This window comes from Meles meles, chromosome 4, assembly GCF_922984935.1.
Source record: "Meles meles chromosome 4, mMelMel3.1 paternal haplotype, whole genome shotgun sequence".
Taxonomy (NCBI): Eukaryota; Metazoa; Chordata; class Mammalia; order Carnivora; family Mustelidae; genus Meles; species Meles meles.
The window spans coordinates 132,415,530-132,440,666 of record NC_060069.1 but is presented as its reverse complement, the minus strand read 5'-3'; the positions used below and the strand labels follow the sequence as shown (position 1 = coordinate 132,440,666).

General features: G+C 39.2%; 1 protein-coding gene across 6 annotated transcripts in view; it reads right to left on the bottom strand.

The window, feature by feature from the left end:
- Window positions 1-25,137, bottom strand: part of ROBO1 (roundabout guidance receptor 1) — a 415,896-nt gene that overhangs the window by 11,696 nt on the left and 379,063 nt on the right. For all 6 annotated transcript variants that reach the window (XM_046003038.1, XM_046003042.1, XM_046003041.1 and 3 more), the window contains 5 exons: window positions 24,271-24,378; window positions 21,249-21,393; window positions 17,479-17,727; window positions 7,516-7,922; window positions 3,927-4,079 (listed from right to left, as the gene is read on the bottom strand). In XM_046003038.1, coding sequence (XP_045858994.1) covers window positions 3,927-4,079; window positions 7,516-7,922; window positions 17,479-17,727; window positions 21,249-21,393; window positions 24,271-24,378 — 1,062 coding nt within the window. The remainder of the gene's footprint in view (window positions 1-3,926; window positions 4,080-7,515; window positions 7,923-17,478; window positions 17,728-21,248; window positions 21,394-24,270; window positions 24,379-25,137) is intronic.

Genomic DNA, 25,137 nt, shown 5'->3' with positions numbered 1-25,137 from the left:
TTATTTCTCATACAAACAGGTTACCAAATAAAAAATTTTAGGTATTATAAAATAATTACTGAGTCAAAGCAGGGATTATTATAGCATGAACAATTCTGTATTTCACATAGTGATAAATAGTACTTTCACCCTGAACATACCAACAATAGCTCAAATTGGATTCAACAAATGAGATCATGGACCTGTTTTACATACATATATGTAGAGACACTTTGTATAATCCTATAAACGTCATTCTTTGTACAATGCTTTCCAAATACCGGTATAACGTATATAAAGTAAAATGTCAGAGCACTGCATGCAGACAGTTCTGCCGGCACTAACTCACTATGGAGACCCAGCACTCTATTTACTTAGCTGCTCAAAGTCCCAAGACCTTGTAATTAATGACAAATCAAGTCAAAATAACATCATTCCAGAGAGGGTGGTGAATTTATAATTTATGAAAAGTAGGGCTGGAGAAATAATGTAGATTTGGTTTTTAAATCAAGTATGTAAATGCATTGAAAGGGTTGAAAAGAGGGGGTGGGAAGAATCTATTAGAAGGTCCTAGAAATGCACTTACGCTTGGCTTTAACTCTCTAAGACTCTGACTAATAAATATTCATATATTTTAATCCTACCCTTCGTCTGGGTTCAACTTGGAAGCGACAAATATGAGATAAATAAACAGACTCTTTCTGTCACAGGACTCTGCTGCTCACTGTACTCCCTGGGTCTCTCTGAGGCCTACGATTCACCCACAGAGTAAGGTATGGTTCATAGGGCCACGGGTCAGGGGCTCAAGGAACTCTGTCCCCTCAAAGTTCAGATGTTAAAGTCCTAACCCCCGTACCTCAGAATGACATGGTATTTGGTTATAGGGTTGTTGTGTTTTTTTTTTTTAAGATTTTATTTATTTATTTGACAGAGATCACAAGTAGGCAGAGAGGCAGGCAGAGAGAGAGGGGGAAGCAAGGCTCCTCGCTGAGCAGAGAGCCCGATGTGGGGCTCGATCCCAGGACCCTGAGATCTTGACCTGAGCGGAAGGCACAGGCTTTAACCCACCTAGGCGCCCCTGGATACAGGGTTTAAAGAGGTAATTAAGGTAAAGTGAGTCCTTGGGATGGGCCTTAATCCAATCTACTGGGTTTCCTTATACGAAGAGGTGATTAGGACACAAAAAGAGATGGAAGAAAGACGGAGTGAATATACAAGGAGACTACCGCCATCTACAAGCCAAGGAGAGAGGCCTCAGAAGGAACCAATCCTGCCAACACCTTGATCTTGGGATTCTAGCCTCCAGCTTCCATGAGAAGATAAATTTCTGTCATTTAAGCAACCTAGTCTGTAGCACTGTGTTATGAAAATGAATATAGAAATGATTATAGAAAATGAATATAGTTCGGACTGACAAGAATCACCACAACTACTCTTTATCGGCTTCTTTATACTGTTTACAAAAGTTCTATGACACAACTACAGAGTAGAACAAAATTTACAAAGAAAAGACACTACAAACTCCAGACTGATATATTCTGAAATTAAACTCATCCATCGTAGTTAACATTTTAATCATTAAAAATCAAAAATTAAGAAAAAAGCCCTCCATGTCTTACTACTATGTTTAATTCACATTTTAACAGTTCAAATTCTTTCTTCTCCCCTCTTCTTTCTCTTTCTTAAAAATTGTAAATTGTGTCTGCCACTGAGTTTCTTCATGAAATGACCTATGACTTTTTAAAAAAAAATGCAATATAGTGTTTTGAGAAAATGATTTCTGAGAAAGTGATTCAGTGTTCTCGTGTTATAACCACTACTATCAAGAGTGTGCATTTCTCTTATTTGATGCACGAAGAAGTATTTGCATTTACTTGATTTTACTTCATCAATATGCATTTGCCGGGTATGTATAAAATAACACATATTTTGGTATTTTTTCTTTATCAATTCAGGAAATGTCCAGAATTAAACTCAAGGCTTTTTAGTACAATAAACATAACTAAAAGACAGATGGTTATCAAAATGCTGAAAGGAAGTTAGAGCTAAAATTTTAAAAATAACTTGAGTCATATTTCCATTTTGTCTATTTTTATGACTTCAAGAAAATAATTAGTGGCTTCCACATTACTTTATATCCTACGATAACTCTGTTTAATCCCTTTTGTGAAACAATGAAAAAGCCAAATAATATTTCAAGTTAACTTTTCGGCTTTACCAATTTCAATATATTTCTTCGGTATTTCTAAAATTAGCGTTAAAAAAACAACCTCGCTGTTTCGTCTTTCTATTTCATAGTTACTCTGCAGGGATTAGTTAGAGTTTATATTTAATTGTTAAATACGTTGAGAAAAGGACTGCAGAATGTGGTATAATAAAGAGAGGTCACCATTTTCAAGCAGAGCACAATTTATAACCGTGATACCATCTCCTTTAACTTGGCATGTGTATATTATTTAAAGCATTTTGAAAAAGCACCCCTCAACGCTAGAAGTCCCTCAAAACAAGTATATATAAGAGCTGGAAAGGGCTACACAAAGCTTTCGGCCAGATTTTCTCCCTTCCGTATTCAACCTAGATGTTCTTACATCCAGCTTTGCTGTTTGACCCGTCTTTCAGCGAGCAGCACTCTTCCAGATAATAAAAACTGATAGGACAGCCATAAAACTTGTAAAATGCCATTACAGGGGTCGCAGAAATGTAAAACTGCCGATAGAGTTTGGGGATTTACACCTAGTGTTTGTCCCTTCACAGAGGAAACATGCACAAAGCCACTGTAATAACCCTTCAAAATCAGATAATATTCTGACAGCTCAGTTTCCCTGACAAAAGAGTCCTGGGCAGAAGCCAGGAGGCCCAGGTGCGCTGTGTCATGCCAGTATTTAATGTAGTCTAATATCAGATAGATGCGAGTGAGAGAAAATACTCTGAATAAAGTACAGATAATAGCATGGACAGCCACTCATTGCAAAATTACTTGTGCTCATCATGCTGGGAGCTTTGTATTAAATTTTTCTGTCAAGTGGCAGGAATCACAGGGAGAAGTGCCTCAGAAAACCCTCCTTGTAACCTTGGATAAAGATCTATAATATTAGGCTTTCATATGATAATGGCAAATGATGCCCTTTTTGAAAAATTGCTGACTGGTAATGAAAGTCCTAATCAGATTGTGGACGGAGAGGACCCGGAGGTGGGGGGACACTGGTCGGTGACACCCTTCTTCTCCCACCCTGTTAGCAAATTCAGCAAACTTGACAAGATGGGTGAGTTCTGAGAGAATTTATCTTACGTGAATTTCCAACAAAGCCCTTGGGGTTGTTTATAAAACGAGAAGGTGGCGGTTTAATAAATGCTGGGCCACCTGAGGCACTTTCATTAAAGGCTCTCTCTAGACAACATTACACATTTGCATTAGTCTCCGGGGCTCCCTTGAGAATATGGAGCGTTACCTCCTCAGTGAGCGTCGATACTGTGTGAAGGCATGAAGGAAGATGATTCGATTTGCCTTTTGGTGCCCAAAATAACGCTAACACCCCCAGAGTTAGAATTAATATTCGGATGAGTTTATTGCCTTCTATTTGAATGCAATATTCTAAAAGGAAACCAAAAAACGGGATGGTTTGGAAGATTTATCAGGGAATGCGAGGAAAGTTCATTCTCATTACTTCAACTACAATGATGTCTGTTTGTTCGCAACAACAAAATAACCTTTTAGAGATAATAAATATATGCACTGTTCTTAGCTTCTTAAAGAACCCTCTTCTTAGAAGGACTGAAGATGCTTGACAAGATATGAAAGTCGATCACGGCTGTTAAGTTATAGGAGGCTTACTGTTAATGAATTTTTAATGTAATTCCTAATGCCAGTGGACACATTTTCTAGTCCTAGAGAGCCAGGGTAAACAAGCGAGATTCATAGATGTTTTCATGTGTTTCAATGGACTTACCATCTGTGTAGGCTTCTCTGCGCAGATGTCCTGGCTGGTGTTTTTGCTTCTTGGCGGGTCTGGCCTTCTGCATTACGGCGGCACTCATGTTGCTGTCTGTAGAAACAGGACTTGTGGGTCGGGGGCACTGGGATGCATGAAAATGTCGGCGGCCTGAGTAAAAAAAAAAAAAAAAAATCAGAGCCAAACTCATCAATGTATTTTAATTATAACAATAAATAAGAAAAAGAAAATATAGGACTAGAAGCATCCCTAATTTCCTAAAAATAGCTTTAAATAAACTATTCTAGCCAATACTAGGATTTTTGTCATTCTACCTAACCCATCCACTGGGGGGAGGGGGAGGAGACACTGAAAATTTTTTCCAGCTTTTTTTTAAACCATAGTACTTTAATTCTGTTAAAGTTCTTAACACCAATTATTAAAGAAAACCATCCCAATTACTTTTTTAAAAAACTTTATTTTATTTATTTGACACAGAGAGAGAGAGCACAAACAGGGGGAGCAGCAGGCAGAGGGAGAAGTAGGCTCCCTGCTGAGCTGGGAGCCCCATGTGGAATTTGATCTCAGGACCCTGAGATCAGGACTTGACCTGAAGGCAGATACGCAACTGACTGAGCCACCCGGGCACCCAAACATTCCAATTACTTTTGCAACTAACTTCACTAAAGTGTTATTAGTAAACAAAAATATTAATTAGATTTTTGCACGTTAAATTCAGTGTACATTATTTTCTCAAGGGAATCGCCGGAGTCCTTAAGAAATTCATGTTCTGAGAGTGAACACTAGTAGACACGTCCCTTATGTTAATTGAATATATTTTTATGCAATTCTTTGAAGGCAGACACCTAATATCAATACATTCAGAGGTATATCCTCTTCAGGAGGCCTGAAATTAAAGCTAGCTCACATATTTAGACCTGTCCAAAGTTACTTAGAAGCCTTTTCTTTCACTAGAAGTTTACCTGCTGATTCTGGATAAAGCGACCCCTCCAGAAACTTCTACATTTCTTGGTGGTAGCAGAGGCAGTTTTGGTTTTTTTATTTTGGAGGGACAACATTTGCAGGTACAAGTGATAACTGAATTAGACACAGTGCATCCCAGAGCCTCTCCCATTTTCTGTCTGTCTTACAGATATGTGATACCACGATGGCACAAAATATTTATTCCATCATAGCAAAGGAAATCTTGGCCCCACTTGACATTCATTATTCTGCTTTTTAGAAATTCCAGACACACAGAGCTGGAACTTTTTGTTGTATGTAAGAAAATTCAAACAGACCTACACAGCATGTCTTTTGGCTAGAGACAGGAGAAGCCACATATAGTGGAACCAACATATGTAAAAATGCTAACTGACTCATATTAAATAATATTCATTAACGCGGCCAAGTGAGAAGCAATTTGATTGGATTATTCATTCATATTAACTTCAAGGCATATAATCAGCACACCCTTTGTTGAGAATAACATTTTAAGAGGCAGAGGCCAATGCATGTTTAGTTCATTATAATTATGAGACCAACAAAAACCGGAAGTGCCACTAAATTACAATACGGTAAAATATTAAACCAAACTCTCCTTAGCTGTGGTGGAGACTGTTACAATTAAAGTTACATATCCATGAAAAGAGAGGATTAGGAATGAGACTGAGCACATTACTCATTCTATTGTGTTAAGCCATCTACTGTTCAGAGACCCTGAGGCATCCAGTCATTTACAGATGAATTTTTAACATTATTTCTATGTTTTGTTGATTTAATGAACTGAAACATGCCTTTAATGCAATCTGAAAGCAGTACTTTGAGATGCTTAATTTCACTTTATTTTTTAAAGAGAAGATTAAAAAATAAGGAGAAATAAAAGCTATGTATGTACACAGTGAGATGTTATTTACTGAAAAAGATAGGTAGTTTTGGGTAGTTATTTTATTACATTCAGTAGGGACTGAGGGGAAAAAAAGGAAATTGGTTGAATTTCATAAAATATTGGTGTGGCCGAAATAAATATATGTTTTACAATAATAGATTGAGGAGTACTAGACTTCTTTTTTCCTATAACACGCTCTTGATAAAAAATACATAGAAATAGTCTTATTTTCTCAGAATACATTCTGCAAATGATAAAAAATAATGACCAATTCAGTGTCTGAAAAGAACAGGGAAAAGTACCGATGGGATAGTTATTAAACTTAGAAAGATAAAATAACAAAATAAGATCGGGGGCGCCTGGGTGGCTCAGTGGTTAAGCCTCTGCCTTCGGCTCAGGTCAAGATCTCAGGGTCCTGGGATCGAGCCCCGCATCAGGCTCTCTGCTCAGCGGGAAGCCTGCTTTCCCCTCTCTCTCTCTCTGTCTGCCCCTCTGCCTACTTGTGATCCCTCTCTCTGTGTAAAATAAAATAAAAAAAAAATAAAATAAAATAAAAGATCATAATTATTGATGTGTTGTGATAGTCTTTTTATTTCTCAGAAATGTATGTCTTGCTGGCCACATTATTGTACTCTACCATTTGTATTTTTTCATATACACAATGTGTATATGAATGTATACTATGTATATATTCCATCCTAAGGAAATAAATGTCATGTGATAAATCTTTGACTTAAATTTAAATTCTTTCCCTTTTCATATTATTTATTCTCCAAACAAGGCTGGGAATAGGTAATCAATAAAAATGGGTTCAAACATAAGAATGGATAGACGATTAATGTAAGCAGGGTACTGGCAATGAAAATGGAAAATGGAAAAAATATATAAGCAGTTGGAATAACTTTCTCTCCAAATTGCTAGATTAAAAATGTTTGCTTTAGGGGTGCTTGGGTGGCTCAGTCGATTAAGCAGCTGCCTTTGGCTCAGGTCATGATCCCAGGATCCTGGGATCAAGCCCCGCATTGGGCTCCCTGCTCAACAGAAAGCCTGCTTCTCTCTCTCCCTCTGCCTGCCACTCTGCTTACTTGTGCTTTTTGTCAAATAAATAAATAAAATTAAAAAAAAAAAGTTTGCTTTAAATATGAAACATCTATACTTGAGAATGTATGCCTATCACACACATCCTTCCATCTTACCAATTAAATTAATATTCTCATGGAGAGAGCATGAAGAGAATGGGGTTAAGGAGAAATAGCCCATTTTCCAATAGTTAAGTACCCCCCTGATATTTATTTATTTCTCCCAGAGAATTTCTAATTAAATAGAAAAAGAGACTTATCACAATGAATTTTATTTTGGTTACTTTCTACACCTCAGAAAAACTGTAACACAAACCTCATCTGACTAGAGGCACACCTAAAGAAATTGTACACATCTGCTATGACTTTCGTAAAAACAAGGACTTCCCAGGGAGCTTCCCTCACGTTATATAGGATTTATTCAATTAAAATAAGCTCGAAGATTTAAAAAGCCTTGTCCAGATAAAGGGAATAACCAAGCTGTGTCATAAGACTGGATCTTGGGTTTCCTCAGGCAGCAAATAAAAGACAGTAATAATAGCTGCATTTCACACTGGACCCAGATCCTAGGCAATAATCGTCAACTGATGTAGACCCATCGAGTCTTCTTTTCCAGCTTGGTGACAAGCCCAGAACTTACCAGAAGCATCCTGCATTTGACGACGTGCCACTTTCAGACCAGCATACTCCGCAGCTGCTGCCACTGCCTGGGCAAAATCGGCATCAGTGAAGAAGGAGCCATCGGAAGAACTCACGCTGGAGCGTCCACTGGAAATGTTGTCCTCCTCTGAGGCTGAGCCCCAGCCATTGATCATGGACCCAGTGACAGAGCTCTCAAGGTCCCCCACACTGGAGGCAGGGGTCTGCTCAAGGCCACGTAACAAAAGGCGTCTGGTCTGCATCTTGGCGACTTCCATGTCTGCTTCATCTTCTTCCTCTTCTGGGGCATCCGTATCCATATCTGAGACAAGAGGTCCTGAAATGTAGCCGTAGGTATGTGGTGGGGAAATCGGTCGTGGTGGTGGAGGGGGGCTCACTGGCTGCCGTCTGCAGGAAGATGGAGAACACAGGTTTGGCTCAGCTCATTATTGGGACATACACAAAATACATTAGCCAAGAGATTCACAAGTACACTGATTTGACCGTTGCTTCTGTGGAGCTCATTTAAACAAGCTGGGCTTCCTCTCAATTCAAGTTTAACAGAAATATCTTCAGCTACCTGTAAGTCTCCTTAATGTTCTATGATTTGGATTATATTCAATTAAAAAAGGAGAAGTAATACATACCTTGGAAACATATGCCTATGCATTTGTCTTAAAGCTTATTGAATATTAATCATAGATTATTATTACCAAAGGCAACAGGCATCAGTTCTGGAACAGAGCAAATGGACTCATTCGTAGTGACTTTAGAGAGTAGAATTCCATAGAATGAAACAATTATATATTCAGCATATGACACAGATTCCTGTAGATTTTATTCCATTAAAATAAAAGTCTATGGGGGCACCTGGGTGGCTCAGTGGGTTAAGCCTCTGCCTTCAGCTCAGGTCATGATCTCAGGGTCCTGGGATCGAGCCCCACATTGGGCTCTCTGCTCAGCGGGGAGCCTGCTTCCTCCTCTCTCTCTGCCTGCCTCTCTGCTTACTCGTGATCTCTCTCTGTCAAATAAATAAATCTTTAAAAAAAAAATAATAAAAGTCTATGGAAGCCAGGAGCATTGTTTTTCTCTGACGTATTCACCAAATGTAATAAGCTACTTTTAAACCTACCATTTTTACCATTATTCCACCTATCTGTTAAATAAAATACTCAAAGGTATTTTTCCTGATACCTTGAAATTAATTAAGGACCAAGGCTGAGGACAATGTGAGCGGTATTCTACAAGGTAAGCTCACAGTTACCAATAACTACTTTCAGTCATCTCTTCGGAGATCCAGAGAATGACACTGGCTAACAGCAGTTCTTCTATTACCATCCAATACTGTCACCCACAGTGAGGGTAAGATGACTGAGAAGATAGTGTTTTGACCTCAGTGTAAAGCATGGATGGTGGAAAGAAGTTATTCCCAAGGGGGTAGAATGCCAAGAGCTTAACTCCGAATTTAGGAAAGTGCCTGACAGAAAGGAAGACATACAGTGATTTCCAGTTAAGGGACTGCTTAGTCAATGACCTGCTCAACAGTCCCAGTGTTCTCTAAGCAAGATTAAAGAGATGATATAAGGGGGAATGCCATTTGGAAGTCATAACAACACCTCTTCAAATTCTGTTGCTTTCAAGAGGTAAGTAAGGAGGATAGATTCCACATGAGTGTGCCAAACTGAGCATGAGCACTAGATGGTAGTTAGATCAGGTTCTGGCGTCATCTGGCCACCTCCATGATTTAGGAAGCTAGGAAAGATGCCAGGGACTTGTTATCCACCCGGGAATGTGGCTAAATTGTTCAAGGACTACAAACGCCTAGAGACGCCCCTCAGAATAGAGTCCTTCATCAGTGAGTAACTTGGTTCCAGCCCATCTCTCTCACCAACCTTATCATACTCAGAGAGCAAGACAAGACAGAATAGTCACTGGGGCTGACCAAGGAGAAGACTGGCTCCTCATCTAGTTTGCCATGCCCTCACACTTAGGAGAAGAGAGAGGAGGACAACAGAGGTTAAAAGCAGAGACTACCATCTTACTCCACGCTGCCATAGCCACAGACAGGGACAATCTGCCAAGGACATCCGCAAGTGCATGATTATGGTTTTACAATAAACAGAACTGGAATTTAAGAGACAATTAAAAGGAAAAAAGATTCAAACCAAAAACCAGACTCTCAACTATAGAGAACAAATGGAATCAGCGGGGAGGTCAGGGAGGAGAGATGAAGGGGAAGGAAAGAGGCCACTTGCTGTGATGAGCACCAGGGGACGTATGGAAGTGTTGAGTCACTATACTGAACACCTGAAACTAATATAACACAGTATGTTAACTATATTGGGATTAAAATTTAAAAAAAATTAATAGGATTGAGCCTCAAGTTAAAAGAAAGCCTCCAAACCAAGCCATGGAAGATCTGGTCAAAATCTAACAAAGGGACCGACTATGGAGAATAGGGAAGTTCAATATAGCAATATGGCTTTGAGGGTGAGATGCCAGTGGCTCAAAGAAAAGTTTTGTGCTTTTTAATTCAATGAATTGAGACACTTCAATAAGTACAGTTTGTTACCACAAATGGAAAGCATTAAAAATGCATTATTATTTAAAATACTATAATTAACTAATTTATTGAGCATCTACTTTGTGACTAAGTGTGTTTTACAATGTGAACTCATTTGATTCTTGCAACAGCTTTCCAAGGTACAGCTTTTATTATCATTCTACAGATGAAGACATCGAAATTCAGAGAAATTAAGGACCTTGCCAAAGTTCCCACAGTGAGTAGGTATCAAATGTAGACTCTAATCTCACATTTCATTTCCCAGGTCATGACCTTTCTTCTAGGAATAGTGTTATTACACACACACACACACACACATATATATGCATAATATGTACTATAATAATTTATATATATACACGTACATATACACACACAGTTCTTTAACATAATGTACTATTTTTTATTTCTGGGTGTTTTCTAATGCGTCTGTGTGTGGCAATAGAAGAAATATGAAGAATATGTCAAAGCTGAAGTTATTTAAGAGATTAAAATGGGTGATTGTTTCAATATGCAGTGTGTTATACACATAGGAGGAAAAACCTTTGTTTAATTTGAGTTGCAATAAAATACCATATTTAAAAGTCAATTTACGGTCTTTGTCAGCATGCCCATCCAAAATACCACAAGAAACTTCTTTTTTTAAAGACATGTAAGACTTTCTAGCATAAAGGGGACTATTCTGACCGTCAGTACAGGGATGTGGAACAGCCAACTTGACTATGAAAGGAAGCCAGCATTGTTGTATTTGGATGCTTCACATTCTGTAAGAGCAAAAACATCTTCATGTTCAACAAGGGCTGGCTTTGAACTACTATCACCCTGTGCAAATGCTGGGGAAAGAGAGAAAAATGTATTCAAACCATCTGTAAATAAGGCAAGCCCAGGGAATGTGTGATAAACATGTACAGTTTGAAATATGGAATATATTCCATTTGAAAACAAAAAGCTATTTCAAGATGCTGCACTCAAGTGGGACTTGCCACAAATGAACCTCAACCTTCTAGATTTTTCTCCCGGAGGGGTTCCAACATCTTCTGAAGTAAAGTACAAGTATATGACTGCAAATCACAACACCCTAGGCTCCTGCAAAAATGATGTCTTCATAAACATGTTTGAGAGAAGGCAGGAACAATGTCATTAATTTATGAAAGCAGATATTTATATCGTTCACCACATACCATTTACCAGACAAAAGACAAAGGGGGAAAAATGTGTACCTTGGAGATTTTTTTTCTGAAACTGGCATAGCTTCGATACTTTGTATGGTTAACCCTTACCTGGTTTGTAAATAGTCAAGATACTTCATTTTCCGTTGCCTTTTTACAGTCTTTTCTTTCTAAATGTACCATATTCAGTTTGTCTATATTAATAAAACATCAATTAATTTCTTGTCCCATACACGAAAACTACTTTTACTTTTCAAGAAGTTCTTGCTAAATACCAACTACAGGAAGCTCCGTAGTATCAGACCCTTTTTGAAACAATATATGCAAATAACTTTAATTATATCATTTTCGTAGTTATTGTTTGAAAAGAGAGAAGAAAGATTCCTACTATGTTGGTCACCTAGTTTACCCAGTTTTACACAAAGAGAGAATATCTAAAAGCTCATTAGAATGCCAAAATTGCAATATCCATCTTAAAGCAGTCTAAAATGTTTAATTAAATATTGTAGATACATAATGGTTTTAGTTCAGTAATTTCTTATTAATTTAGACCACACTGTTTGTTTATGCTTCTAATCAATAAATATAACAGTAAAAAATGTATTCAGTAAAGAAAAATGTATTCATTCTTTAAGCATTTACTCTGTCTCTGTTACCGCGAGACTGCTAGGTTCTAAGAACAAAGGAATCACAAGAGCTTGGGGAATGCTTTATACTCTAAGTGATAGAAGGATTTGACTTTAAGGCACACATACTCAACAAAGCTGACTATATATCAGGACACAGCAGAGTATACTTTGCAAAAAGGTCCAGGACAGTATCTCCCATCCTAACACTCTTCTGGGATGAGAACTTGCCACTCCCCCATCAGGAGAGGGAATTTAGTTCTACACTCAGGAATCTCAGTGGACCCGGTGACTGCTCTGACCAACAGAATCTGGCAAAAGGGCGATCGTGTCAGTTCTGAGTAGAGCTCTTATCTGGCCTAGAAACTTCCTCTTCCTGCCTTCTTGGAAGCCTACCTCTATGTAAGACACGCCACTACCCTGAGATCCCCGAGTTATGAGAAGCCTGGGCTAGTGAAGACACCCCAGAGAATGAAACCCAACGTGGAGACAGAGAGAAGCTACGGAGTACTGAGACATCAGATACATGAGTAAAGAAACTAACCTGAAAGTAAATCTTCCAGCCCCAACAGACCACATGAAGCCACGTGGATTAGAGATGAATTGCCCAGGTGAATCCTTTCTGAATTCCCAATTCGTGGAATTGTGAGTAAAAGAAAAGAGTTGTTTTAGGTAACTAAGTTTTACAGTAGTTTTCTAGGCAGCAATAGAAAGAGGAACTCAAGCACCATGTTAGAAATTCAGCTAAATAAAATAGATTTGATCCTTGCTTAAAGGGACTTCTAATCCAGTAAAGGACACGTCCGGAGAATCAGGTGTGCAATGATAATACGGTATCCACAAGGAGAGGAGGTCGAAGGTGTTATGGGAACACCTAGAATTGGCTCCTTTCTCAGAACTGGGACATCAGAAAAAGATCCTATGGAGAGTATCTACCATTTTACCTTGGTTCTCAAAGACACATAAGCATTAGTTTCAAAAAAGAGAGAAGATAATGGTGTTCCAGGAAAATGGGATGGCACAGGGGAAAGACCTCAAGGTGGGTGACCAAGTATTCATTCCTGGAACTGGAAGAAATGTAGAGTGAAAGCACCATGAACAGAAAAGAGGTGAGTGGCAATGAGTAAGGATGGGAAGGCATGCAGGGGTCAGATCACAAAGGGCCTTGATTGCTACATTAGGGGATCTTGCCTTCATTCTAAGGGAAATGGGAAGCCATTGAGAGATTTTAAGCAACGGAGAGGCTTGATCAGTGTTGCATTTCAGGAAAATGCCTCTGCACAGGCTGCAGCTGGAAGATTAGATTGAAGAAGGGGCAAGGCTAAAGGCGACCAGACCACTTACGGACCATTACAGTAATATGGGCAAGAGAAAATGGCTGTCGGAAGTAGGAAAGTGCCTTTCTGGCTGAAGATATGTGTATTGTTCTGAGTGATATTTAAGCAGCTGAAATCTACAGAAATGAGTAGTTGGATAGAAGGGTCTGATGCTCAGAATGAAATCTGCAGAGAAACAGCCATCTCTCCTTAATGAGAACGTCATTAGGGGCAAGGCGGGATGATGAGAAACAGAAGTCATCTGCTGATGGGCCAGGCATCCAAATAGGTCAAGGGTTTGAGAAGAAGCTTCACTCAAAGACTTAACTAGAGATGAGAATTGCAGCATTGCATATAATATCAAAAATGTAGACTTAACTTAAACATCCAACCTTCAGGAATTATTTAAGTAAATCACAGTATACTTCTGTTTAACAAGAATATCTAAATAAAAAGTTACTGACATGGAAAAATACACCATTCAGTGAAAAGATCATTATCACATATCAGCATATCACAAGTTCAAAGCAACGTGAGCACATGCAAAGATGAAAGACTGAGAAGATCTCTTTTGAGGTCTCAACAGTGACTATCTCTGACTACACGGATCGTTGGGACTTTTGTCTTTTTATTTATTTTATCTGTATTTTCAAATATTTCTACAGTAAACATGTAGAGTATACCTTCATCTTAAAAGAACAATATCGTTGTTGTTGTTCAATGGACTTCATTTACGTATTAGCATCCAGGTTATTTCCAGCAACAATCCTGGAAATAAAAGTCTTAATACCTACATGGACCAAAAATCATTATTTCAAAAAGGCTGTATATAACTCAACAGGATTTTAAGTGCAGATAACCAAAGCATTTGTGTTCCTTTTCATTTTGAGTTCATAGAAGTATCCAACCCCCCTAAAACAGCAGAGGTGTTTTAATTCTGTGGCATCTGATTCCTTTCATCAAATAGTTAACGGATGTAAGCTCTGCGTCCCCTCAATGACATGAGTAAGACGTGAGCTCTGCCCTCAAAGGGCTTTTACTTTAAAGAAGGAAACAGGCATACCAAGAGCAAACTCAAATGCACCACGAAAACTGATTAACGGGGTCGCAGGGCTGTGAACGGATTGTTGTGAAGAGAAAAGAAAAGCATTGGTTGAGATTTGCCAGGCAGTGGAATGAAAGTTTCACAGAGAGGATGCGTTTTAACAGGGCCTGGAAGGATGAGACGCGCTTGGCCCTGCAATGAAAGAAGCAGCATGTGCTAACACACGGGGGCCCAGCGAGGGCACTAGACATGTCATGAGAGGCAAGAGTGCCTGCCATTCCTGCCACCTCCATATGGCCCTCCTGGGTCAGGAAGTGACAGTGCTAACCAGCTGTTGGTGAATTTAAGGCAAAGTCAGGGAATTTCAAACCAAGTTGTTAGAAAAGAAGGTGTGTGGAGAGACTGGGAGGCAAGAGGGGAAGTAAAGCGGGAAGGACTGTGAAAAGCTTTGATCACAGGGCTGAAAAGCAGGACCTGACTCTGCATGAGGGGACACGTTCCCAGACTTGTTGTGTGTCCAGAAAGATAATGTGGAGGGCGGCCAGGAAAGTGGAAATAAGAGAAATGGAGATAAGTTCAAGGATATGGTAGCATTTCCAGGGCTAGGGAATGGAGGGTCTGCCTTAGCAGCTACAGGAATGGAAACAGGAACACAAACCAAAGACATTCTGAGGTCAGAAATGAAGTGATTGTGAATAAGTTAATTTGGGGAATGGTAGGAAGATAGCAGAAGAAATGAAGCAATAGGATAATTAAGCTGACTGCAAAATGACAAATAGTTTTTTTAATGATTTTTGGCTTTTTTATTATATAATATTTTTAAGATTTTATTACATATATATTTTTAAGATTTTATTTATTCATTTGAGAGTGGGGGAGTGGAGAGTGAGAATGAGTGTGGAGAGAGGCAGAGGGAGAGGGAGAGGGAGAAGCAAGGTCCGTGCTTAGTGGGGAGCCTGACTCAGGGCTCGATCCTAGGACCTGAGATCATGGCCTGAGTTGAAGTCAGACACTTAACCCACTGAGCCGCTCAGGTGCCTGGGCTATTTTATTTTTAATATTGTTGTTCAAATAAATAAGGATTAATGATTCCAAACACAGTAGCCAACAAAGGGGGAAATTAAACAAGTTTGAAAGGTCAAGTGCAAAGACAAAGAAGGTTCTGGGCAAGTGGGGTGTGAGATGGCCAAGTGCAAATATCACTGTGGTGCTCAGGAAAAAGGGTGGCCTGGCTAAATAAATTGGAAAGCATCGGAATATAAGTAATTGTCAAACCAAGCAAGCGGGCGATGACATAAAGGGAAGGACAGGAGGAAACTCATATTTGTTGAATATTTACCCTACTTCAGCTATTTTCCATACTTTATCTCCTTTGATTCCCATAACAACTTATAAAATCGCCAACACTACATAAAGCTTATGTATGCTAAAGATGGAAAAGTCTTTAGATTGACCATTAGGAGGTTACTTTCAGTGGATCAAGGGAAACAAAATGGTGAGTCAGAGTGCAGTGGGCTGAGGCATGACTGGAATGAGTAAGACAGCGTTGATGAAATAGCCCTAAGGAGTAGGGGACAAGGAGAGCATGATGACTAGAATGGGAGGCTAAGAAAAGGGAACATTTAACAGCAGGAGAATTAATGGTGAAGAGAAAGAACAAGGGGAGGAAAAGGCTGAGAAGTCAGGATAGAGAAGTGGGAACTGATTTTGATTGATTTGAGGATGGGAGAAAGGATGACATGAAGAACACAGAAGAAGGGGTTTGCCAGGAAGATACTGCCTGCCACTTACAACACAGCGGGGAATGGTGGAGAAATAGGTAATAGGAAAGAATGAAAGGAAAATGCTGAGGTATTTCAGAAGTAAGAGCTTCTATTTCCTCTTATTTGCTTCAGATAAGAGCCAAGGAGATGGTCTGCGACCTTGATAGGGAGAAGAGATAGATGCCTCATTCTCAATCTCTATGAAGTTTCACGGGTTAACACTATTAAAGATAAATGTATGGCAGTCCAAATTCCCCCTTGTCCCACAGAGGAAGGCTTAACTACCTCCTTCATTTCAGAGAGTATGTGATTTGAATTTGGTAAGAACGTCTTACTGATAGAATAATTAATACGCATGGCGAGTTCTATTTTTAATCCATAAAATTCAAGCAGAATAAATGAGAATATGTTACTCATTCAAGAAAACTGAAGGACGATCTTCTGAGGCAAGTAATACACTCAGTCTCAAATGATATTAGGAACACAGGAAGTTTTATATATATATAAATTTATATGTATGAAATACAATGTGTCACAGGTAATGAAATAGTACAAACAATATCATCAACAAAGAGAGAAGAGCTAACATAATGCAGTAATAGCTTTTATGTGGTAGAAATGACAAGTGAAGTATTTATTTGTGTCTAAAAAAAACATACTGGTCGGCAATGCTGAATTTTTGGTTACACTCATGCACACACACACACACACACACACCCACACACATTATTTAGGAAACTGGACAAAAGGGACTCTGATCTAATATCCTAACCAAAACAAAAGTACCTGTGGTCAAAGCGAAATAAATACACGAAGCTCATTCTTTTGCAACTGTACAGCTATGAGGCAAGAAATCGTTCTGCAGACGTCATTTCAAAAGACAGGAGAAGGGGTGCCTGGGTGGCTCAGTGGGTTAAAACCTCCGCCTTCCGCTCGGGTCGTGATCCCAGGGTCCTAGGATCGAGCCCCGCATCGGGCTCTCTGCTCCTTAGGGAGCCTGCTTCCTCCTCTCTCTCTGCCTGCCTCTCTGCCTACTTGTGATCTCTGTCTGTCAAATAAATTAAAAAAAAAAAAACAAAACAAACAAAACAGGAGAAAATTTATTCTCCACAGCCCAAAGCATTGACTCACCCACACATAAGGAAAACTAAGACGCCAAAACAGGCATCATCAAAAAAAATGCTATAAGAATAGCAACCCATATATCTACTACATGATCTCCATGTGTTTACAAATGCAATTATCATAAGTGGGTGAGTATTAAAGCACATTATTTTATGGTTGCAAGTTCACTGGGATCAATTAATCTCAGGTGCTGGTCAACAATATTCCTTCATATGTTAATTACTGAGGCTTACTGCACGATGGTCCTGGAAAAAAGGCTATGTGACATGAAAATTACCTCATATAATAGCATTCTACAAATGCCACTTAAGAGGGGAAATTATCTGATTTGTCAGCAAAAGGCTAGGGACGGCGTACCTCCTATCGGGTTGGTGCTGCATGTGGCCGATCTCCTCCGGACAGTCCTGTAACATGGGCTGGAGCTCTTCTTGCGGGGAGGGGGTCAGAGTGGCAGTGGACTGATGGCTGTAAGACACGGCGGCTGGAGAAGAAGCTGCTCCCCGCACAGGGGGAGTGGGGCCTCGTTCATCTTCCTCCTCTTCTAGCTCATCCTGTTGCAAATACATCCTTGCTGGTGGGACAGGACACGGCATTTCCTGGTCATAGCTAAAACAAATGATAAGCCCGCTTAGATTTACTTCAGGTTATGCAAAGTAACTATTTGTATTGTTAGTGGAATATCAGCTTTGAATTACTTTTTTAACCGGAATGTTCCGAGCCACGTTGAGGGAGTACTGTTAAAAAAAACCAAAAAGAGGGGCGCCTGGGTGGCTCAGTGGGTTAAAGCCTCCAGGGAGCCTGCTTCCTCCTCTCTCTCCCCGCCTGCCTCTCTGACTAGTTGCAACCTCTATCAAATAAGTAAATAAAATCTTAAAAAAAACACAAAAAAGACAAAAAACAAACAAAAAAACCTATTCCACTGGGCGCCTGGGTGGCTCAGTGGGTTAAGCCTCTGCCTTCGGCTCAGGTCATGATCTCAGGGTTCTGGGATCGAGCCCCGCATCAGGCTCCTTGCTCAGGGGAGTAGTGTGCTTCTTTCTCTCCCTCTGACCCTGCCCCCTGCTTGTCTCTCTTAAATAAATAATCTTCAAAAAAAAATAGTTTGGTATCACCAAGGTTGGTGAGTGCTACATATAATATTTTTTTCTCTGAGTGATTACAATTTACATTAGCATATTACAGGCTCTGAGAAGTCACGCAATAAAGTCATCTGTTTAATGCGTTTTAACTTCGTACTTCCAAAATGTGTAGCATAGTCTAGCCCTCTGCTTCAACAGGAGATCTAAAAGACGATTCAGGGATGGTCCTATAGATGACCTAGAGATGATATGTTAACCTCTGAGAAAAATTACTCTTAAAAATCCTTTCTTGAAAATCCACCTTTTCTCTGAAATTATAATAGATCGTTATTTCTTTAGTTGAGCACAAAATCAAGGAGTTGGCTTGCATTTAGGATGTTGAATAAAAAACACAATAAATAAAAGAGTCAATAAAAAATAAAATGCCCTACTACTCCTCTGCTAGAGCTGTGTGGAATCTCTAGATGGATCTGGGAAACATTCATGCCTTTCTCTTTTCTCTCACCCTGGGGCAGATGGTTATTGATTCAAATGGCAGTAATTTACTGCATTATATAAACTGTGTTCATGTTACCCCTCTCTCTCATTCACTCTCCACCACCCGCCTTGTTCACCTGAACGCAGGAAACTTGATGCTCTCATAACATGATTTCTTTGTGTCTTCCTTCACTTTACCAATTCCACTCCTTCCCTTGGCCACTTTTTCTATGTCTCCTGTCTCAACGAAATAACAGCAATTTGTGCACTCCTCTAAACTAGAAATCTTGTGTCCTCTTGCCTTATTCCTCTCTCTTCTACCTTGAACTGTTCCCTGGTTCACCTCTGTTTGCCCTCTAAAAATCTCCAAAATCTATTACCTTTCTATAATCTGTTGCATGTGCTTCTGCAATAACCTTTTAACCGATCTCTTTGTCACCGGTCAACTCTATCCTTCTGAATCCTCACAGTGCTTCCAAAATTATTTTATTATAATAATGCCTCATTCTCAGATCATTCCTTCGCTGCACAGTAGTACAGGGCCCCGTAACTGATTAGAGGGAAATACACAAATACCTAAAATAAGACATTCAAGTACCCGTATAACCTGGCTTTCACCCACCTTCCCAACTTCCTCTCCCTCCCTCCCACTGATGCACCCTAGTCCTCCAGGAGGCCACATCTCTCTGTGTCACAGTGGCCATAAAAATCCTCCTCCTCGGGGCGCCTGGGTGGCTCAGTGGGTTAAAGCCTCTGCCTTTCGCTCAGGTCATGATCCCAGGGTCCTGGGATCGAGCCCCACATCGGGCTCTCTGCTTGGCGGGGAGCCTGCTTCCTCCTCTCTCTCTCTCTCTCTCTGCCTGCCTCTCTCCCTACTTGTGATCTCTATCTGTCAAATAAATAAATAAAATCTTAAAAAAAAAAAAAATCCTCCTCCTCTTGATTGAGAACCATATCATTTGTCAAAGGCAAGAACAAAAGCCAACGGATCAGGAAACCTTTATTCTTCCAACTTAGAACAAGTATCTCCGTTCAGGGCACCAGTTGCATCTCCTGTAAGGTTTTAAAAAACTATATCCACTTATTTCATTTTAGTCCCTTTTCTGGTAGACTAAAATAGCAGTATTTAATAGAGCCTAGAAAATGACTTTTTAAAAAATATAGTCATTTCTCCATTTTTGTAGATTCTATACTTACAAAGTCACCTACTTGCTAAAATTTAGTTGTCACCCAAAGTCCATACTCAGGGTGAAGCATCTGATCACCCCACCTTCTTGTGTTAGCTTTCACACTGTAAACAAGCGTCCTTTCCTCAATTCTACTGCCACATTGTTCTCAGATTTTTTTTTCTTTATATTGATAATTTCCCTGTTTAAGGTAGCCACCAAGGATAGAGCTTTAGGGTGATCTAGTGTTTCTAAATGCAAAAAGGCTGATTTCTCCTAGTAGAGAAAATACGTGCCTTAGAGAAGCTTTGCTCAGGAATGACCTCACCTAGCACCACTGGCTGTGAGTTCAGTGTAAATGAACCAACAATACATAGTGCATAAGGTGTCTTTAAACAAAAACACACATAAGACAAGATTATGCATGCATGGGTCAGATGACAAAAATGTGTGACCAGAGACTTGCAGGAACCTATGCCTGTATTTCCCCTCTGAGTAATGGCTCAGTATTCACTAATTAAATGACTGGAAAAACAAAGGTACAGAGCTTTGTTTCCCAACATACTCGGATCTGTAAAACTATTTTTTGTGTGTAGAGAATGAAAGAACATTGTCTTTCTTCTACAACAGTCACTAAAAAGATCATATCTTCAGGTAGATTTTATTTCTTTTTTTGTTAATTCTCTATGTCAAGTGAGTTCACCTCCATTGATCATACCGGGGAAACATCTGTTTTGTTTTATTGGTTCAGTTCCATAGAACCTGGTCATCTGTTTGTTTTATTGGTTCAGTTCCATAGAACCTGGTGTGAGAGCGAAACATACGTTCTTATTGCTCTCACACGGTATGATTACTTGCACTAGTTGAATCCTTGTGAGAGACAATTCAGTGAGTTGGAAGTCCCACTGGTTCCAGCATAATGTGATAATATCTAAGAACAAACAAAAGTTTTCAGGATACCTTAGCTGTGGTATAAACTTACACATTTATTTTATGACAATTCAAGAATATGCAACAGAAATTCTGATATTTGAAAATCATAATGTCATACACATGTATGATCATATATCATGATGCATGTGATCTTATGTATATTTATACATATGATGGCACATGCAAATTATACAGATATAAGATAAACATGCATGTAAATTGTGTGTATGTTCCAATTCATAATTCTTTGTTCCAAAAGAAGCTTCCAAGGCATGAATTCCTTCTTTTTTTTTTTTTTGGCAGCCTGAGGATGATTTTGAGTCCTCCTGACATAGCGATACCGTTTTCTCCAGAGACAAATGTTTGTCAACCTTGGCAATGTCTCCCCTTGGTGATCTAGTTTAATAACTACTTCATATGGGTTTAAGGAATCATAGAATTCCCCTTACATCTATTCTGAAATTCTTCTTACCTTTCATCTACGGAAACACTGTACTCTTCACTGTTGCTGTGAGGGGGGGGATGAGCAGGAGGCGGGGGAAGCAGGTCTGCCCAGTTCATGCCGCCCTGTTTCGGTACTTTAGGTGTCCGTGCCCCTTTCTTGTGCCCTTGACTCCCTTGAAAAGAAAGAAAACCCAAGTCTTTTATTCCTGGCCTTTTGGGTTTTTCTATTATCCACAGGTGAATTATTTCCTATAAATATGATCATATAATTCATATATGCAGAAGCAGATAAATACCCTTTCCTTCATTAATCTTAACAGAACTTTGTACAATAGAAGGTGCAATGTATTGCCGAATTTAACTGCCAAATAAATAGCAAAAAAGCAATAAAACCGCAAATGAATTTTACAAGTCATATCATTAATAGTGATCTTCTTACACCAATTAATTGCATTATGGATTATCACCTAAAACAAATGAGCTGTAGACATATTTTCTGAAGTGCCATTCTATTATTCAATTGCTGGAACCTAAAACAATATGATACAGATACGATCTATTAGAGTTCCACTGTTGCATTAAATCGCTGAATATATATAATTTGTACTTGTCCATTGAAATGTTTTAGGCACAATGAAATTACTAGTTTTCATCAGAAAGGCAGGTACAGATGAAAATTATTGCTGGAAGAACTAATATAAGTAACAACAAAAGAAGCGGAGAAATGATTTTTAAAAAGGGATAGAAGTGCTTCGAGTCCCAGTTTCTACAAAATTACGGCTTAGAGTAAAATGATGTTGCTTGAACATTTTTAGTAGTTTTAAATAGCCCAATTACGCAAGTGCCCCTACGTTCTGATTTTAGATTTGGCATATTCTTTAAATGCAGGTAAGCGCACATTTTAGAGTACTCATTTAAAAGTACTTTGGGGTCAAAAGATACTTGGGGATAAAATCCATCTTTATCTTCCTCCTCCAATACCATACATTTTAGATTCTTAGGAAATTATGGATGACAATGAGCCTATAATTATTTTTCTCATATGATCCCTTAAAATCAGTGGGCTTTCTTGGTCTTTTATTTTTAACCTCTCTGGAACAGTTACAAGTTACATGGTGCATGAAACAGGCCTTGGTATATTCAATGACTTTTTTTTTTAAGTCGCTTGGGACTTTTTGGCCCAGTCACCGTGTGTTAAGCCATATGTTCTTGAACTGGTATGTTACTGCACCAAGTATGGGCTAAGGGAATGGCTGTTAGTAATAAATTATGATTCTCAGGCCTCTACCTGTATGTGTCCATTCTCTCTTCCGTTACTCAGTTGTCACATATTGGAAAGACTAGGCAAGAATCATGGACTTGACCCTACCCAGTGCCTTCCTCTTGATTACTTGGCATATATCTATTCTAATAACTCCATCTGTCCCAAGAGGCCTAACATTACAAATCTCTCCCACTTATCACTTTCTTGCTTCATTCTTTCCCCTAATTAACAACAGACTATACATTTTTAAAATCTTTTTACCAAATAATAACAGAATACCGAATAATAACTAGCATAATAACACCAAGATGCAGGTTTCTAAGCTGAGGGATGGAGAAAGTCAATTTAAAATGAACAACACAGGGGCGCCTGGGTGGCTCAGTGGATTAAGCCGCTGCCTTCGGCTCAGGTCATGATCTCAGGGTCCTGGGATCGAGCCCCGCATTGGGCTCTCTGCTCCGCAGAGAGCCTGCTTCCTCCTCTCTCTCTCTGCCTGCCTCTCTGCCTACTTGTGATCTCTCTCTCTGTCAAATAAATAAATAAAATCTTTAAAAAAAAATGAACAACACAGAATCATTTTAATCACAATAATCATAGAATCGTTACCCTCCTGAAGATATGATTTTCTAAGTGGTTAAGAATGCAAACATGAGATGGCAAGAGATATCAAATGTTAAAATATTTTCTATGGTTTTCCCAAGAGTAAATCCTTTTAAAAATTCCAGTTAATTCAGGGTTTCCTTAGTAAGATTTTGTTTTTTGTTTTTTTTTAAATCAACATACAATAGAATAAGAGTAGATCTCAAAAGGCAAAGCGGTATTTCTAAGCTCCTTTCATTCCAATAGGAATAGTTTCAATCAGGGACAAAAAGTAGGCTTAACAATGCCAAATCAGCAATGTTGTCGCCAAGGGGAGATGAGAAAATGCAAATGCCATATTCATTATAGAAGAGGGGTAGAGACACTGCCTAAAAGCACCTCCCAGTAACTTCAGTCCGGGTACGGAGAGGTGATATTGCTACCCTTTCCTGCAGAAACATACTAGGGGCAAGATCGGTCGGTTCTGCTCTCATTGTGCTGTGAAGCGCCACATGTTAGTTCTAATAATGAACCGCCTTTCATCAGGAAAACAGGACTTAAGCACCAGCGAGGTCTCATGGGCAGTCCCTGTCAGGAGGACAGGTGGCAAACAGCTGCAACAGTATGAAGGGAAAAGGCCTCACTGTGGCCTCAAAGGCTCTTACAGACCCGAGTTGGGAGGCCGCTTTCCGAGGTTTTAGGGCAGGAACTGAGGGAGAGTAGAAAGCTTATCCACGGAGGAAGGTTCTCATTGTCCCTAGATCTCATGCTATTGTCTCTCAGGCCTGTGATTCTGCTCAAGCGTACTGAGATTTTATGTTCTGTATGTGTTTCAAGCGGTAACAAATTTAGTAGATTAAGTATATGCCCAGCATTTCCAGCTTTATTTTGGCCAAGGGCAAAAAAGAAGTTTCAACTGCCTTTAAAGTCTAGTCCATGCTTCTGGCTTTATAAAACTTCATTAACAAGGAGGAGAACAGGATCTTTAATCATTGTTACTAAGTAGAACATAAAATGGTTTAGTGAGTGAGTGAGTGGACTGTCAAATTGCAGAGGGTGAGATCCATGCCTGGAAAAAATGCATATTATATAAAGTACGTAGACATGCCATGTGTGTACATCAGTTCATTAGCATTCAATCTGTAATTGTGGGATATACCAGTTTTTTAAAGAGAGACTGATCTTCTCGTTGGTTCCCCATCCTTACCAGATGTACTACTGCCCCGGTCCGAGCTGTTGTAGGATCCTCCTGTATTCTGGTCGTAGGATTGGTTGTATGGGATAGTTGGAGGAATTGTGTCATTTGCTCGATAATCTAGACATTTCAGATGGAAAAAAAAACAAACTTTCACTGTCTCTTGGATGCCTTAATCACTTACCAGCAATTAGGCTTTTAAGTTATCATGCTGATCACTTGCTAAATGTATAGAAGTGTAAAGGAGGAAAAAGTCAAGAAAAGATAGGCCTGTCTCCTTTAAGATTTATAAAATCCAGATTCTTTGCATCATCTCCTTTATATAAATCTTACTAAACATAGATATGTACAAATCATATGAGGGACTATTTCATCTCTTTAAAATATTTATAAATCAGCTAAGGCAGAAATCAGGATTACTTGACTTCTTAACTTGAAAAATGTAGCAACGAAATAATTTTAGCATTTAAGAAACCAGGAAAACATCATGTCTGCAATCATTTTTTTAAAAAATTAAAAATAAAAAGCCCTGAAATGGGGCACCTGGGTGGCTCAGTGAGTTAAGCCTCTGCCTTTGGCTCGGGTCATGGTCCCAGGGTCCTGGGATCAAGCCCCACATCGGGCTCTCTGCTCAGCGAGAAGCCTGCTTCCTCCTCTCTCTCTCTCTGCCTGCCTCTCCAACTACTTGAGATCTCTGTCTGTCAAATAAATAAAATACAAAAAAAAAAAAAAAAAAAAAGCCCTGAAACTTGTCAGCAAGATGATATCTAATTAAAAAACATACCCAGGAGAAGAAAACAAAGGCCATGGAAAGGCTTCCGATTACATAGGCAAAGGTAAAAATCCAAATGATAAACCTGCCTCTGGAATGTACTGGGT